Genomic DNA, 14334 nt, shown 5'->3' with positions numbered 1-14334 from the left:
CCGGATGTAATAAAAATCCGCATTATTGTTCATAACTGCACACGCGACGAACATGATCCGTTCGAAACGGTCTCCCCGGCCACCATTATATAAGGTTGATCAAAGACATTGGCCAGAGTAAACTGTTTTGGTGGAAATGATAGCTGGACAGCTGTGAAATGAAGATTTAGTAGCCACAATTAGGCTAATAACTGTAACACGGAGATATAACTGATAGGCTACAAGTCAATACAGGAGCGTGGGGTGTGTGCTGACGTTTCCGAGCTGCATGTGCACAACATTAATTAATGTCAACATTGAGTGTTGAAGTTCCAATGGCTGATACTTCATAAGATCATAGGATATTTTTTGCTGATGGTGTTTTTGCTGATGTGTCTGGTAGTAAAGTTCACACATAATGTTATGCAAAGTTTACTCATTGTTAATTTCATAGAACAGGCAAAATAAATGGTTGGCGCACGGCATTCGTCCCCGGTATATAGTCAACCCCAGTTATGCATCATATAAACATTTTCCTTCCTTATACTTTAGAACTGAATAAACTAATACCAGTTTCACATCTATGTTTAATTGTGAGACATATTATATTAGATGTAATTCTTCCTGACAGTGGAATTTGAAATAATTTCTAACCCTCGAGTAGCCTATATCACACTAGACCTACAACTATGAACCTATATAATGATGTAGAAATGGGCATCTAATGGGCATGCTGTTTTAACATGTTAATGTATAATTATATTTCCATTTTGCCTTCAGATGGACACCACAGGGTGAAAACCGAGCCGGGAGGCCACAAGCCACCTGGTCCTGGTAATGGTCAAAGCTGTCCGATATTAACTTCAACCTGGGGATGGAGAGAAGGCGCAGCACACCATGGACGCAACAAAATGGAGGGATACCAATTGTGTCCCTATAATACCCCTAAAGGGAAAAGGGAATAACCTGAGCAAGTACGTAAACATGGTCATTGAAACCCCCAAAACATAAATGTGTCCTTAAATGTATACCTATAACCCACAGTGATGTTATGCACGTGTGATGAGTTGTGTGAATAATGCATGTACAGATAGGACATGGCACACCTTTTTATATTTCGATAAAATCCTAGTAATTAACATCTGCAATAGTTTTTATTTTACAATGCCTTTAGGCTATAACACGCTTTTACACATGGTAATCACACACAATGTACATCAGCAGGCTTTATGTTATCACGCTTCGATGCTAAATGTACAATTATTTACACCCCAAAATAATCTAGTGCTGCTATTTGAATCTAGTGCTGCTAGTCTCTTTTGATATCACCATATGTATATCTTATATATATATATATATGAAATAGATGTAAAGCAACAACTCCTTTGAAAACCGATGCAGTTGCCGTGCGTGAAGCTTATTATGTTCCTGGTAATTAGGCCTGCTGCCTTCATCAGTCTTTTATTTCTCTAAAACCAATTGACTTGTCAATGAATTAGACCCAGGCAGTGATCTCTTTTATTAAAGCACTGTAAAGGAAAGTGTCGTGTTCTATTCGTGTTTACGCCCTGTTTACTTACACTGCCTTACACGATTGTTGAAAATGTTTGCGCATGAAAAGGTATAGGCCTTTATTGGGCCTGTTGTTGCGTCTGTGCCTTATTTGAAACTAAAATGGTTTCCATGTTGTCTTCTTCTGTGAGATATATGCATATGGAATGTATTAACTATAGAGGCATAGGGAGCAATAGGGAGCCATATAGGGCGTATAACAAAACGAATACTTTTATTATAATACTTTTATGTTATCCACAGTTCAAACGGATAGGGGTTCAGACAAACTTCTCTTAATGCTGCAAACCAAATTGATAGTCGATAGGTATGCTGCACAACCCCCCTATGCTCATGCATGGACGTGCATATACCTCTTTTTTTATTTTCGAATGTTTGCATTCTGCACATAGGGCCTCGCCCCTCCCGCGTTATGGTGGTGCATTAAAGCGAGGTGAGAGATACCCACTGATTGCTGTGCTGTCTCCTTTATCTGCCTCAGACCCATGATGGATATGGTCCGGGTTGCTACGTGGCTCTGGAAGGGGAGGGGCTCTGCGTATCCGAGCGTTCCTATTGGCTCCAGAGTCTGCACGGTGGAGAGGGGGTACCTCTAATCATATCCAGCATGTTTTGCACAAGAAATGTCAACCAGAAAGGGCTATCTTCTCCCCTCGCCAAAATACACCACAATAATGGCATGCTCGGACAGCCCCGCAGGAAACGCGTTTTTTGTGGATTCTCTGATCAGCGGCCGGACCGAGGGTGGAGGGGGACACTACTACCCGGGCAGCAGCGTGTGTCTGCCCCATAACGCCGCATCAGAGGTGTCTTACGGGCTACAGAACTGTGGATACTTCCCAGGTATAGGCAAGCGGAGCGACGCAGGTCCCCAAAACATGATGTCTGCCGCGTCAGGCGCGTATATGTCAGGCATGGAGATGTGGATGGACGCGCAGAGGTCGTGCCGAATGGACCAGCAACAAACTGTGGGTCCCCAGGTCGCGCCCTGCTCGTTCCCGCCGAGCATTAAGGAGGAGAGCGCGTACTGTCTCTACGAGCCGCAGAAGTGCCCCAAAGCCTCGACCGCCGAAGACCTGACATACTCCAGGCTAACCACGACAGGCCCAGGCTCGTGCACAGTCACCGACGGCGGCGGTGGTGGGGGTACTGTACCAGTGCCTGGCTACTTCCGCTTGTCTCAGATGCACGCACACTCTCATAAAGTTTACCACGGCGCCCAATCGAACCCCTCTCATTCTCACTTTGGCCTACACCCCCCTGCACATACTCGCTTCCACACCCCGATCCCCCCACCGTCCTCAGCCTTAGCCTGTTCAGCCACGGCGGCTTACAAGAGAAGAGACACCGAGGAGGTTCTGTCTTCCGGTACCGCGTCCCAGCCCCAGCAGACGCACGCCCCACTGGGGGACGAGGAGGCACGAGCGTCCTCCGACGCGGAACCTTCATCTCCCGAGGAAGCTGAAGAGGAGCTCGAGAAGGAGAAGCCAGCGAAAACACCTAAAGGTGAGCTGAGGTCATTAAAAGGTGTGGTCACTCACTCTGCCACGGTTGGTTTTATTGCGGGCTGTATAGTAAAGCAGGTATGGGGATGCGTAAAAAGGTTATATGGTAACACCTGCCGAGAGACTGATTTCGTCTTTTGCATTCAAAGGTCAGTTTTTATTTAGTTCAGAGAATTTCGCTGCCTAAAAGTCAAGCGGGTGTTAAAGTTTTGAAAAAGGAATAGAAGTAAACCAATAAAAATACTGTGGTAAAAAAGAAACGTGTATTATTGAGAATAAATGCAATTACTTGCTTAGGCTTAGACTACTGCAGGTTTATTTGACATTTTAGGAGTTTGTTTCTTTGGTCAAAAAATGAACAAATAGGCTACTAAAACCGTTTTTATTTTGGGGCGGTGATATTTGTTCTTATTATAGTAGATCTAGAATGATAGAAAATGTTGTACATTTCTGATTTTCTTTTGTTATTATTAGCAAATGTTTCAAGTCCAAGCAAAGTACACAAGGCCATGGAACCGTCCTTATGAAAATACCTATATCAAACCATTGACTTGCACAACACACACACACAACCTATCTTATATCTTACATACATAGTTGATAGCCTGAAAACATGTATACCATTTTCTTTAGGAGACACAGAAAGCGAATGCACGGCCAACTGGCTAACAGCAAAAAGCGGACGGAAGAAACGTTGCCCATACACCAAGCACCAAACACTGGAGCTCGAGAAGGAGTTCCTCTACAACATGTACCTGACTCGCGAGCGTCGCCTAGAGATCAGTAGGAGCGTGCACCTGACGGACAGGCAGGTCAAAATATGGTTCCAGAATCGCAGAATGAAACTGAAGAAAATGACACGGGAAAACAGGATTCGTGAGCTCACGTCAAATTTTGGTTTCTCGTGATAACTTTGAATGTTTTCAATAAGCTTTGTATTGAACTAGCTTTAGTTAAAATGCAAGATGTAAAGGGCACATCTTTAATAGGCCTACATAAAAACATTGTCTTTGCATCGTCCTATATAAGCTACTGGTAAAACGTGAATGTTATTGGGTTTTCTCTTTTTCTTTATTTTTTCTTAATTGTTCGTTGATTCGGTTCTGTTGCTGTCACTTGTTGGGATAGGTGTGTTGAGTAAAACAATGGAAGGAATTTGCTTTGGGTCTTATAGGATTGTAGCCTACTTAAAAATAAATATTGAGATGTAAATTTATATTGCATATATGTGGGGAGTTTCCTTTACATTTATACTGCATGAAACAACATGATTCAAATCCATCTTTTCCTGCATTTTGCAATGTGGATCACACTAAAATGTAAGGCCTGTAGGGAATAAGATGAGTCGCCCTGTAAATGTATTCTTCCGATGTAATGTATGGAGATATTATGATGAGCTGATTGTAAGTGTACATAGAACAAGATACATTTGATCTACTTTAGGATAATATTGTTGTGCAGACTCGAACTAAGGGAAATGTAGGCTACGTGAGCAGTCTACGTTGTGAAATAGTTTTTGTTGTGTATATCATTATGTACATATGAGGTTGTGTTTTCGTGTATTGCGTAATAAATTATCAGTTCACAAAAAGTGGATTAGTATGCTTTTGATGTCCTTGTTCAGAACTCTGTATTTCTCGCTAATTATTTGTTTGTAAAGAGAATAGGCATTTTGTACAGGCCAGTTGAGGTTGTAAGTGCACTTTGGGTTGCTTGTGCATTGCTTGGCTTTTTTCTTCAGAAATGTTTTTAGGATCCATGGAGTAGCTCTCGGAAACGATTTAGATATGACACCAGCCATTATGTCTCAGCAGTATAGGCATAGAACGCTGCAAGCCTAACCGGCTTTAGTAGAGTTTTATGACTTGCTCGTATATGACGATTTTCACTCTCCCCAAAGACTGGCTTCAGTCGAGAGAGCCATTAAGCCGGAGAGGAGGCTAGAGACAGTCGTAGAAAGTTACACTACATTTAGACAGAATTTGACGAAGTCATCTTCTTTTTTCTTGTGATTGGAATAGCGCAATAACTTCGATGAGTGGGTGAGTCAATTTGTTGTTTTGGATTTGGGTTTTCGGATCACCACATGTTTAAAACATTCAGGTTTCGAGCGTAGGATTTGATACTGAACATGTAAAAACATTGTAGGCTATTTTTAATACAGGCCTCTTATGAACAGCATGGGTGATTGAGATCGAAAACCAAAAGAAGACGTGGCGTTATGCATTGGCTGCTGTGCGTCTTGAGGCGTCGAGCGGACTGTGGAGTGGTTTAGGTAGTTTCATGTTGTTGGGATCAATTTTCTACCTCTACAACACGACACTGTCTTAATTGGCCCAGTTTAATACATCGAAACGTCAGTCAACTTAATCTGGGACACGTGCAATTTAACTGGATTTGATAATATTGAATAGTATTGGAAGTGTTATTTGTGGTGACATAAATAAAAAATAGGACCTTTCTTATTTCCTTACCTGTTGGGAAAGACTTGCTGTCGTGTATATCTCTTATCATATCGTCAGTAATATTTATACAACCTCTATTTGTTATTTTTCATAGTTAAATTAAGCCCCTGGCTGCATGCGTCCTATATTTATCTTGGTAAAAAGCTCAGTTATAGGAGGGTTGGACTTTGAATTAGCGTAAAGCTATAAGCATGTTTTCTGTCAGTCGTGACGCGGCGACGTCAGACAAGGCCTCGGTTACGACCACTGCATTGGAAAGGAAGGGGAAGTTGAGTGGGCAACAGCGACCTCAGTGGCGCGCCGGTGGGCAATAGAGCCGGATGCTTCCGCTGCGCAATATATCCAGAACACAAAAGAGGCGAAGGGCTTTATGGCGATATTTAGATCCGCCAGACAAGCTGTTATCTGTGGGCAAAATAAGTAAATAGCCCCTGCGGTTAACTGGGTCCGTGTTGAAAAACACCCTGATTTAGTTTACAGCCTTAAAGTGCCATTGCCTTCCCTTGTGTCTTTTCTTTTGAAAATGCCTGTCTGTTCTGTGTTTTAGTGCGCATAGCCTTTCCCTATCCACTATCCTCTTTGTTTGTTTCTAATGTCTCTAACACATTTTCATCCATGCATTATCTGATTCTGCACAGTGGTATACGTTCGAGGATGAAATAGTATCTGTTCAGTTATAGGTGTGTGGCACAGCCTACTGTTTTTTCATTCAGTAGGAAAATATGCTGGAGTGGATTCTTTAGCAGCAGTGAACCGCCTGTGGCCATGTAGGGTGTTGGCCTAGCTTTCACTTTTATTGGATGGTAATAAATAGAACACGTATTCTGTGTGCAGCTATCTCCATTCTCTAAGGCTATGGCGGGGGGGGGGGGTGCAAGGTTCGACACAATGTCTGTAAAGTGTTACGCAGGCGTTTCCTCCTAGTCTTCCTACTAGTCCATATAGTATCATATGTTGTGTCCAGACTTGGGGTGCACGTTCAGTAGCTTCTCACCTGCTCTTGAATTACCCCACATGTATTAGTTACCCCACAAGTATTAGTTTGTGTTGTGTTGCTTATCCATTCAAAAGGTACACCTGGAAATCAAATGCATATATAGTGTAGGCTTGACTATAATTTCCAGCGTCCCTGTCTTGGTTTATATTTCGTGTTTCAAGTTTTAATGTCACATGCACAATTACAGTGAAATGCCATTCTTGCAAGCTCTAACCTCAACAATGCAATAATCAATAACAATGTAATACTAAAAATAACACGAGGTAGACCCAAAACACATAGGAAATAAAAATAAGAAATGAGAAGTATACGCGAAAGTAAGTCCGCGTTCTATATACAGCGTCAGTCAGTTCCAATGCCATATTTACAATGTGCAGGGATACTGCAGTGGTAGAGGTAGATATGTAGGCAGGCCTATAGGGGTAAGGTGACTAGGCATCAGGATGTATGATGAACAGAGTAGCAGCAGCGTATATTATGATTGTATGTCAACGGGTGTGTGTAGAGTCAGTATAAATGTATGTTAATATTGTGTGTGTGTGTGAACACATGATGGAGTGAGTGTTTGTGTGTGTGTGTTGGATTGTCAGTGTGCGTGAGTGAGTGTGTAGTATCCTGTGAGTGTGCATAGAGACTTTGCAAAAATAAAATACAAGGGTCAACTCAGATAGTCATTGTGGCCATTTTGCTAGCTATTTAGTTAGCTATTTATTACTCTTATGGCTTGGGGATAGAAGCTGTTCAGGAGCCTGTGTCAGAATTGATGCACCCGTGCGGAAGCCAAGAGGACAGTCTATGTGGCTGGAGATTGAAAATGTGTTATTATCAAATTTGATTACAACGTGATATATGTGTCTGAATGACATAAACAACCCCATTTGTAAACTAGTGCCTATCTATTATCTATTAGTTGCATGTAAATGTCACGACGTAGGCCGATCTCCATTTTTTTGTAGGGAAACTCCTAAACTTCTAAGTGATTTAGTAGTTTACATAATGCTATCTTTGTTATAATTTTCTACTTAATAGTGCATTGTTGTTTTCGTTAGCCACGGCGGATTTCATAATTGACTCGATAGTGCTGATATTTGTAATAGTGCTAGTGTTTCTTATGATAGTGGTCTCTCATTATAGGCTAATAACATTCCTAGTAATAATAGGATAATGTATTTAATAGGATAATGTATTTAAAAAAGAAGCCAGGTATCGATTTACATGCTACTATGTGCACATTATTTTATACGACGAGTTTTCATAATTGTCGTTTATTTGTTTTAGCTGAATTATTGAAATATGCCACAACTAGGCCATGCTTTTATTCTTCACCATTAGGCTATTGAGATACATGAATGAACATGTATGTTTTTTCTTCTTCTGTAGGCTCAATATACAAGTGGTTGAATTCCTCGGTTCTGTTTAATAACCAGAATACGTTTTTATCTTGTCCATGGATATACGAATATAATATTAGCCTAGGACAATAGCATGATTTTTTTCCAAATGTAATTTTTTAAGACATCAGTAAATTAACGAACATATTAGGGTTCTATAGCTGTGAGTAAATGGGCCTACTATGCAAACACAAATACAATTCTATACTAATTTCCATTTTCATGCTCAAAATAATCTTACATTTACTGAAATATTTTTTTTTTCAGTAGCTGATATATAAACAATATCATCGCCCCTGAACAGGCAGTTAACCCACTGTTCCTAGGCCGTCATTGAAAATAAGAATTTGTTCTTAACTGACTTGCCTGGTTAAATAAAGTTAAAACAAAAAAATAAAGTATTATTCTCAGCAGGGTTTTTGTCCGATTAGTCTTTAATCTGATACTATATTATTATTGTATAATACCAAACTCATATGTTAATAGGCTATACAAAATAGCACGATATAGCACAACATGATGTGCTTATCTTTAATAGGGGGTGTGCGTAAAACGTTTTTTCTTTGGGAATGTTTGGACATAACTTTCTCTGGTTCGAAGACAATGGAAATATGAAAGGTTGAAACATTTTGACGGAAGATGAAAGAGGTTACATACTAGGATGGAAAGCGTCCCAGAGCATTCGTTTTAAGGAATAATATCTTCATAATGTACGTTATTTTGCGCCATAGAAACATTTGGTTTTGTTAATCAGCCCCTATATGGAGAAGTTGTTCTGGTTCATTTCAGCCACTGCGTGTTTTGTTGTGAGTATCATTGGTAATGCTTATTACCCTGTAACGTATGCGTAGATATCCCTCGTTAAATGTGTGTTTTACCTCATTTGGGAGAATTATTTGGGGGATTTACTGGCCTATGCTAACAGGGACAGATACTTTCAATGGTATTTTTCAATTGTATTTTTCTCAATGGAGTTCAGCCTCTCCCTTGTCACGGGCCAACATTTATATCAGAAATTGCGTACTAATCATGTAAAATAATAATAATTTGCTTTTAAAACTAGACGTTGTCACGTTTTAAGACAAGAGACCCGCGAGCATTTAATAGTCAAAGGGATTGATTTATTATTTATTGTTCAGCCTTTGTGATCACGTGCGCGCATCACCCAATAGAATGGCAGCCCTGCGTCCGAACTATTAGTAGACTGTAGTTCTTAGTGGTGCCAAGTTGCTACTTGATTTCTTCAGATTTTTATCTTGTGAGAGTGGGGTTTAGTGCGTGTGTATGTGTATGTGTGTGTGTGTCGCGCTTGTATTTGTAAGTATCAGTGTATGTGTGTGTGGTGTGTGTGGTGTGTGTGTCGCGCTTGTATTTGTAAGTATCAGTGTATGTGTGCGTACATGTGAAAGTCTCTTTTGCCATGTCGACATCTGGAACGTTGACTAGCTACTACGTCGACTCCCTCATCTTGCCTGAGAGTGAGGCGCTCTCCGCGCCTAGATACTCCTCCGGTCCGGGGGGGCTCCAGCACGCGAGGCAGCCCACATCGATCACCGATCACACTGAGCTTGGGCCCTGCACCTTCCCGACGAAAGCCCCGGTCTTCAGCCCGTCCTGGGGCCATGTACCGACCCAGTTTCCAGCCACCGTGTCGTCGGTGTACCACCACCCTTACGGGAATCACCTAAGCCCGGCTCCAGGCGACCTGGAGGGTCGCTACATGCAGTCCTGGCTGCTGGAGCCCATGTCAGGGTCCTTGCCTTTAACTGGATTACCAACGAGTCACCACTACGGGATCAAATCCGAGAGCCTGGATGCGGGAGCGGACAGCGTGCTGCCTGGATCCCACACGGCGCTGCTCCTGTCCGATTTCGCCGAAGGAACGGCGGCGACTGCATCCCCGGTGGACAAGGACACACTACCAGGCCAGACCGGGGACCTGAACGAGGAGAAACCGGCCCTTGATCCAAGTAAGTGCTGCTTCATCCTTTGACATTTGGCCATGCTATGTTCTGTAAAGCTGTAGGGATGCAGAAAGAAATGTGTGAGTGGTAGAGGAGGCGCGTGTTTGAAAATATGCCATTCAAGGCGTGCCATTCATTTATAGCGACTTGATAATAGGCTAGCGTTCTCTCACTCATTTCCGTGTTCTAATAATATGGGTTTCAGATTTTAAACAGGAGCAAGAGGCAAGAATGGGAGTGCATTGCTACTTTGGAACGCATTTATATTTTTATATTCAGAATTAATATCCAGAGCTTTTGTTGTCAGCCTCGTCCCTTGTGGTTCATATGTTTTTATGACATTTTGCCCAGCAGCACCGGGCTCACACCAGTCTCGTCTCGCACTCCTTCTCTCCAGATAACCCGGTATCCAACTGGCTCCACGCTAGCGCCACGAGAAAAAAGCGCTGTCCATACACCAAGCACCAGATCCTCGAGCTGGAGAAAGAGTTCCTCTTTAACACGTACCTCACGCGGGACCGTAGGTTCGAGGTCGCGAGGCAGCTCAACCTTACGGAGAGACAAGTCAAAATCTGGTTTCAGAACCGCAGAATGAAGATGAAGAAATGTAATAAAGATGGTGGACCGAAAGATGATTTCTAGGTATGATTGATTGAATGAGAACGTAAAAACATATCCGAAATAAGAGGGGTATCTGTGAAAAGGCTCTTTCTCTGCTGGACTGCATTTTTATAGTCGTTGTTTCATTGTTTTATCCCTAACAGAAGCTGTTATGTGTCTTGTAAAAAGCATGTCCGGCTCTACTCGTCGTTTTGATGCAACTAACTACCTTTATATTGCACAATTTAGCAGTGCGCATTATTTTTTGTTATTGTTATTAGGATGTTAATGAATGAATTAATGCCTCGGCTGTGAGGGCATCTGTGCAAGGCATGTACCCTATTGATAGGCCTGTTCTCTGTGCTCGTTTGTGTGTGGATGTGAGTAGCTATGTGTGTGTTCTCCGGTTTGTAGATATAGGCCTATTTGTATTTCAGGTTAAACTGAATTTAGTTTCAAATGTTTTTGTTGTTGTCGTTATTTCAACTATTGGTCGATTTGAGTTGGAGGGATAGGCTAACGTAATGGTGGCATTTTGAAGCGGGTGCATGACCATCAAAAAGCCTCTTTAAAATGCATATTGGCCTGTTGATAATGTTACTAGAAGCTACATACTGTCTCTCAACTACCTATAATTGCAAGAACCTCATTTCATTTTAACATGACTTTTCGTTGTGAAGAGACAGAATGCTTGTATAGATCGTAAAATACGTCTGAATTTCAGGGAGTAACATTTGAGAGGACATATTTGTTAGAAAGGAGAGAGACTAAATAAACAGAAACACTGTATGCTACCTAATGAATACCTCATGGTCTGGGGACTTTCAGATTTTTGGTTCTCAAATGTAATTTGTACTATTTATTGAATAAAACAAATTATATCTGCGAATGCAGCCACGTTGAATTATTATAATTTCTTGTGCATGTATGTCACTGTTCACTCTGATTTAATTCAAATTAATGTGATGCTCTAAAAGATGCTCAAATTCTTAAAGCTATTGACACTCAGATGTATTGTAGTTTACCAGATGTAATGTGTATAGGACTATTCTAACATTAGTTTGCACATATATTTTCTCTCAAACAAAATATTGTAATAATACTAGCAAAAGAACTATTCACGGGGTGTTAGAAAATAATACAAATTACCCATTTATTTCATTTTCCGTGAGGGAATTCGATATTTTGAACGCGTATTTTGTTATTCTTCCTTCAAGCTCGCACGCAACACACACACACTATAAAACGGTATATATGTGGGGGGTTCAAACAGTCTGTAGTCCGGGAAAACAGGCCGGCCCGGCGGATCGCTGCACGCTTGCTGCTCTGCTCTGCTCCGCGCTCCTTGGCAGAGGAGGTTGTTAGCTGTATACAGCCATAAAATACAATTACCACTATAACCGTTTATGGGGTGCAAAGCGCTGCAGGGCGAGAGGACACAACACAAGAAAGATGTCGAAAGCTTTGACAGCTGATGCCTAAAATAATGTAGTATATGTATTCTTCAGCTATGATCTGACACCACCGCTCAGTTTAGACCCGGTGCTTCTGGACACATAATGGTCGCTATGTTTTGAAACCGTCTACATGATCAGGGCGGTCGACGTATTCAGCGTTCAAAGATTTACTATTTAAAATGTAGCTTTGGCGTCATTCAGATTACAATATATTTGATATGAGCTTCTATTTAACATTTGTATCAAGAATGAGTTAGGTCTATCGATGTGGGCCTGCTTTCACCAAAAACATTTGGATTATAAATCTAGAGAAGTTCCCTCAAATCTGCTCTGTAGCCTAGCAAACAATTTATATCGACAAAGAGTAGCCAATAAAAATTGAAATTATAGATAGGCCTACTTGTGACCATGGAACTGTAAAGCCACATCCTCACAGAACCGCTCTTGTTTTATCAGACAACATCATTCACATCAGACACGCACATATATTTTAACGAATATATTAGCTTTAGCTTTAAAAACAAGGAAATTGCAGTTGTATGGAGCCATATAGCGGTGTTGTGACGCGCTAGGCCTCGAGGACGCAGATGGACCCCAAACTTCAAAGGCTCAGCCAGAGACATAGCAATAAAACGCCTGGTCTGCTATACTGTCTGGCATTCCACTTTTAATGGGTTTATGGCCGTCCAGACACAATTAGACCGTTTCCAGAACTCGGCACCCATTTGTTTTTTCTCTTTTCTGTGGGACTGCAGCATGGACAAAAGGCCGAGCGGAAATGATCAGCTTTATTGGCCTCTCCCCCGAATGTTGCTCGCCGGACTCATGGTCATCTCGAGCGACCCTTTGTTTGTACCTGGCCTGGGAAAGTTCTCTCTCAGTTTCTCTGGTAGTAGCTAGTGTTCTGTTCACGCGCTGAAAAAACAAAAAGGGCAATAAAACAACAGCATTATATGAGTCAAGACCTAATCTCAGTATAGATGAGACCAACATGAACATTTTAGATATACTACTCTCGATTGTCATCATCGGACCTCCAACATCTATATTCCATGTGGAAATAGAACTGCAGGCAATGAGAGCCACATACATTAATCGCATTCCTATTATGTGATTTATTTATGGATTTGGCCCCTAATGGGGAATGGGTGTGATTCCAGTTCTCAGGGCACTGCACCTTTTCCACACTGCAACTACGTGTAGTGACCAGAGGATGGCGCTGATGTTCCATAACAAGGCTCAAAATGGCCTCGTTTAAACACTTACCCTTTCTGATTAATTTCGGATGAACATATTTTGACATGTTTTGGCCTATTCGTGGATTTTCGTTTTATAACATTGTAATTCTAATTGATGCTTGCTATTATAGTCTGTATAATGATGTCAGCTCTTGTAGACGTTGACACATCCGCGGCAGTATTTCATATTTAATAATAATATACATAAAACATTTAAAATAGTACGTCTTAGTCTAGTAAAAAAAAAATGTTTGTACGTGTAGGCCTATATTTTACTTGACTCTACAGAAAAACCTGAAACGTAGTTGTTCCACGTGTCAAATGAAATAAATCAGGCTTTTAGAAGGCCTAACTATTTTAGTTCAAATGTGTTTATTTCCATCTTTAGTTTAGGCCTATAGGAATAGTAAACATAAGTGCTTTTTCAACAAATGGTTTGTACATATGATTCGTAAAGTAATTGGAAAATAATTTGCCCTTTTCAAATAGGCTTATCTTTCATACTCTACATTTGCAATAGCCCTACATAAAATTCAATTTGCTTTAGGCTAATCAATTTTGGAATATTATGATATGGCGTACTAAAATATCATATGTTTGGTGGTATTTAGATGAGCCTAAATCAGTTAGCTATATGCTCAGTAACTCCACATATAGAATTTAGTTGTTTTTTGTCCCTTCTGTTTTTTTTCCAGATAACATTGTGGAATGCGGAAGAATTTACATAAACGTTACCAAAATTAGGCCACGGCCTATTGCATATAAATATGTATAGCTATCCCTCGTTAAATGTGTGTTTTACATATTTTGGGAGGATTCTTTTTGGGATTTACTGACCTATCCTAATATATCCTAATACATTCAATGGTCTTTTTCAATGGTATTTTTTTCAATATATATATATATTGAAAAATAGTTAATACTTTGTTACTTTGTTTAATCTAGCATTAGGTTACCACTCAAAATAATTATCATATATTTCACTTAGGCCTATACTTACTTGCAACAATTACTTTTATATTATCTTATTTGAGATGTAACAATGGTAACTGAAAAATATTTACAATTGTAAATGGTATTATTTCAATCACCACAATATCAAAGAAGTTGTAAATTGTAAAATGTTTCAACTTTGAATTGATCAGTACTTTGTAGCCTATAATACA

General features: G+C 40.6%; 2 protein-coding genes across 2 annotated transcripts; both read left to right on the top strand.

The window, feature by feature from the left end:
• The first annotated feature begins 2034 nt into the window (after positions 1 to 2034).
• Positions 2035 to 4639, top strand: LOC118374516 (homeobox protein Hox-A10-like). The gene is made up of 2 exons (XM_035760952.2): positions 2035 to 3057; positions 3690 to 4639. The coding sequence occupies exons 1-2, from the start codon at positions 2175 to 2177 to the stop codon at positions 3962 to 3964; spliced, it is 1158 nt and encodes a 385-aa protein (XP_035616845.1). The 5' UTR covers positions 2035 to 2174; the 3' UTR covers positions 3965 to 4639.
• A 1752-nt stretch (positions 4640 to 6391) lies between these two features.
• LOC118374528 (homeobox protein Hox-A9-like) lies at positions 6392 to 11366 on the top strand. Its single transcript, XM_035760962.2, has 2 exons — positions 6392 to 9879; positions 10271 to 11366. The coding sequence occupies exons 1-2, from the start codon at positions 9330 to 9332 to the stop codon at positions 10513 to 10515; spliced, it is 795 nt and encodes a 264-aa protein (XP_035616855.1). The 5' UTR covers positions 6392 to 9329; the 3' UTR covers positions 10516 to 11366.
• Positions 11367 to 14334: the final 2968 nt, after the last annotated feature.

Source organism: Oncorhynchus keta, chromosome 20, assembly GCF_023373465.1.
Source record: "Oncorhynchus keta strain PuntledgeMale-10-30-2019 chromosome 20, Oket_V2, whole genome shotgun sequence".
Lineage (NCBI taxonomy): Eukaryota > Metazoa > Chordata > Actinopteri > Salmoniformes > Salmonidae > Oncorhynchus > Oncorhynchus keta.
The sequence above is the reverse complement of the archived record's forward strand: the minus strand, read 5'-3'. Positions and strand labels throughout refer to the sequence as shown.